At 59.2% G+C, this 3,775-nt stretch overlaps 1 protein-coding gene across 1 annotated transcript in view; it reads left to right on the top strand.

Moving 5' to 3' along the window:
- Nucleotides 1–3,775, top strand: part of EFCC1 (EF-hand and coiled-coil domain containing 1) — a 28,904-nt gene continuing 25,129 nt past the window's right edge. The window contains exon 1 of the mRNA XM_004692207.1: nucleotides 1–125. Within this exon, the coding sequence (XP_004692264.1) occupies nucleotides 1–125 (125 nt within the window). The remainder of the gene's footprint in view (nucleotides 126–3,775) is intronic.

Raw genomic sequence — 3,775 nt, 5'->3', positions numbered from 1 at the left:
ATGGTTTCGGAGGCGCCTGGTAACGGTGCCAGCAGCCAGAAAGGCCTGATAGACAGCCACCAACAAACACCACGGCCCCCAGCCCCACTGAGCTCTGGCGCCGGGGCTGACAGCTCCAAGGCAAGGTACTTACAGGCTTTCTCTCAGGGTTGACTAGCGGGCAAAGCTCCGGCTCAAGGCATTCCTTCCCCCAAAAGCCGCCCCCAGCCGCAGGCACTGGCCGCCAGCTGCGCGGGCCCAGGGATGGCTCCTGGCACCCAGAGAAATCAACTCGGACCCTGGGCAGGCACCCTGTAGCTCAGGAGTCCCACCAAGTCCCAGCACCCTATTTTAAATGCGCACCTTTTAAAGGCACACATCACACACCCAAGGTGGTGAGGCTCCCAGAAGTTTCTGCATCCAGTTGGGGCGGGGGCTCCTGAGCAACTACTGATACTTGGCTCCAACCAGCATGGTAGGCCAAAGGACCCCTGAAGCCCACGAGGCCAGCTAAAGGGAGCTTTCCGTCCGGACGCCGCCATCCCGTCTACAGCGTGTCTCTGTGAGCCTGCAGGCTGCCCGTGCGCCAGGCCCTACCCCGGGCCCGGGGCTCCAGGTCCCTGGCCTTGGGAAACACAGACCTCAGAGGACGCCCAGTAGTAACTGGCAGTATGCTGTCATGGCTGCCTTTTCAAAGCACAAAGAGAGAAGAAATACCTACCTCATGCCGGCAAAGAAAGCAGGTAGGAAGCAAGACACGGCACCCTTTCCAGAGGCAGCAGCCATGAGGAGGCGGCTGAGCGGGAGCTGGAACTCTTCCAGTGCCAGGCCCATTTGGGGGAACAGAGTGACAATGGTCCCTCGTGGCTGTCAGCTCTGTCAGGAAGAGAACACACATAGGCACGACAGTGGCCAGGTGCAGAGCTGGTCATGCCATGGAAGGTCTCTCTACGGAAGTGATGTTGGAGCAAAAAACTTGGGCGGGGACAGTAAACGTCTGGAGAGCCGCCCCTCTCCCACCCACGTGAGTCAAAGAAGAGCCAGGCCAGTAAGGGGTGGCAGTAGATGGGTGGGACAGGTTATGGGAGGCTGATGGTGTGGGGTCTTGGGGCCATCTCAGAGGGAACTACTTAAGGGGTTCTGAATAGAGGGGGCAACCTCTGGAGGCCAGACTGGGAGTTCAAGGGCAGTCCTTGAGATGAGGCTGTTGCACTAACACAGGTGAGTGACGCTGGGGGCTGGGCCCAGGTGGGGACACGGAGCAGGAAGGGGTCGGACTCGGGGCGTGCTCTGCAGGTGGAATGTGGACAGCCCGCCTGACTGCATGTGGGGTGTGAGGACAGGAAGATAAGCAAAGATGGCAGGAGGAAGCTGAGGAAGGCTTGAGGCATTAGAGCCGAGGTGGAGGAGGAACAGGACAGCCGAGCCGGAGGCCGGGCCGGGACCGTGTCCACACGAAGCACACGCACACTGCAGGCGGGAGTGGGGGTGCACAGCCGCGTCGCAGCGCCGCTCAGCAGCTCCTCGGAAAGCCGACGCGAGACCAGCAAGCAGCCGCCGTCCCCGGGCCGGGGCATGTGCAGGAGACTCGGGAGTACACGGCACCTGGACACGCATGCTCAGCGCAGACTCTCACTGACCCCAGAGTCCGTCCTCACACAAACAAGTGCGGTCTGTCCCGGCGGGGAATCCCACTTAGCAGTAAGAAGAAACGGGGTGCTGATATCTGCCGCAACATGGATCTTGGAGCACAGAAGGTGCTCAAACAGGAGCCAGTCACAAAAGGCCACCTGGTGCCGGATTCCTTTTGTGTGAAATGGCCAGATTAGATGAACCCACAGAAACAGAAAATAGTTGGGGTGTCGGGGTGGAGGGACCAATTAGTACAAATTTCAGAAGGGTGGGTGATGAAAATACCTTAAAATAAGATTGTGGTAGTGGTTTTATAAATATAAATATACTAAAACCCATTTATTTATGTACCTTAAATGGGTGAACCTTGTGGAATGTATGTAAATGGTATATTCTCCCCCCAAAAAGGAAAATAACCAAAAACATCCCTTTGTCAGAAGGTGAATATTGGGCTCTCCCTGGTGGCAGCACAAGGGGTGAGAGCACAGCACTGTGACGCTCTCCGTAGCCACTGCACTGGGTTCGCTCCCGGGCCAGGAGGGACCCCCATGGCAGCCGGCAGACCCCTCCTGACCCGCCGGCTGCTCCCCTCAGCAGTGTGTTTCAGTCAGTCGCCCTGCTCTGCTCCCCACTCTGTCTCTCGTGATTCCTCTTACCCCTAGCACCTCTGGCCTGTACCCCAGTTCTTGTACGCATAAATAAATTTTTTTTAAAAAATTTAAAAAATGGTAAATATTACTTTAAGTCTAAACAGTTTCAATTCCCAGAAGTAGCCAGTGAGTCTCTGTGATTCCTTCCAGCTCCTTCTAGGCACTTACGCACACTCCCTGCAGAGGCCACTTGGCTGTCGCTGTGACTGCTGTGCGAGTCTGGACACTCCCCGGCATCTGCCTCCTGCCCTCCTGCTCTGGGCCACTCGCCCTGCTGCGAGCCGCGGCCCAGGGCCGCCATGAACGTCCTGCGCTCAGGGGTATTCTGAGACAGGCGCAGAAGTGGAGTGAATGTGGAACTTTTTCTCAAATTGCTATGTATTTTTTAAAACACACGTCCCAACTGGCTGGGAGGCAGGAATTTGCCAAATGGGCCAAATACTGTTTCTGGGAAAGGCCAGCAAAGGAGTCAGAATTTTAGTGTTTTTTTCAAATTCCAGGATTTAACACTTCGGTTCTTAGTTACACAGAAGGCAGAGTCTGCCCTGCGTCTGACGCCGACAGCTGTAGCCAGTCTGCCTGGGGAGTTGTTCCCGGGGTCCCTGCCAGGTGTTCGGGTACACCTACAGCACTGTGACAAAGGACAAGAAGCCTTGCACTCACACCTGAGTTCTTTCACCTTCCAGAAACGTGTCCTAAGACCTCAGAGCAAACACTGGCCCAATAGCAACCTGCCAGCCTAGACACAGCTCAGCCTGCACTCGGCCGCACACTGACTGCGACCTGGCACACTGGGGTGTGGGCCCCCGGCCCCAGCACAACCCCCCTACACACACACACACACAGAGAGCCTCTCCCGCCCCCCCCACACACACCGCGCGGGAGAGGCAGCCCAGGCCTGGGAGAGAGCTGCCCCAATCGCAGTCTCCTGCTCCAGTTAGGCTGAGGCTTTGCATCACCCACAGTGGACAGAGGTGTGGGCCTGGGAGTCCCTATGTGAAGGGACAGAGGGTCCTGGACCTGGCAGGACAGGGGGGGCGGTGGGCGCAAGCTAGCCGCGGGACTGGCCGGAACGGCTTCCTGGGGACTAGGGGCGGGGCGACGCGGGCGGGGTGGACACGCCCCCAGACACCCGGCCGGGCGACGGCCTTTTAGTCCCTCCCGGCTTTCTGTCCCGAACCCTTGTCTTGGGGCAAACTCCGCACAGGGCGAAAGGGACATGGGTGGGGAGCAGAAGCGGCCAGAACCCGAGTGGGAGGAAAAGAGGCGGCCCCAGGAACGCCCCAGAGTGATGAGGCCAGAGGAGCGCGGTCACCGGCAGGAGCGAGACGCGCGCGAGCCCGGCGCCCGGGAGTAGCGGCCCGAGGGACTGGGGTTTCTGGGCCCTCAAGCCCGTCCGGCTCCGGACGGTGAAACTGCGCGTCCTGCCTGGCCCGCGCGGCTGCCGGACGCAGGCCTCGGCTGCAACCGCCAGGGACCTCCGGGACGGTCCCTGAAGTGGGGGGCGGAGGCGC

This window comes from Condylura cristata, unplaced genomic scaffold (genome assembly GCF_000260355.1).
Source record: "Condylura cristata isolate star-nosed mole 26May11 unplaced genomic scaffold, ConCri1.0 scaffold00033, whole genome shotgun sequence".
In the NCBI taxonomy this organism is placed as follows: domain Eukaryota; kingdom Metazoa; phylum Chordata; class Mammalia; order Eulipotyphla; family Talpidae; genus Condylura; species Condylura cristata.
Note: the sequence above shows the minus strand (reverse complement) of the source record. Positions and strands in the feature narration are given on the sequence as shown.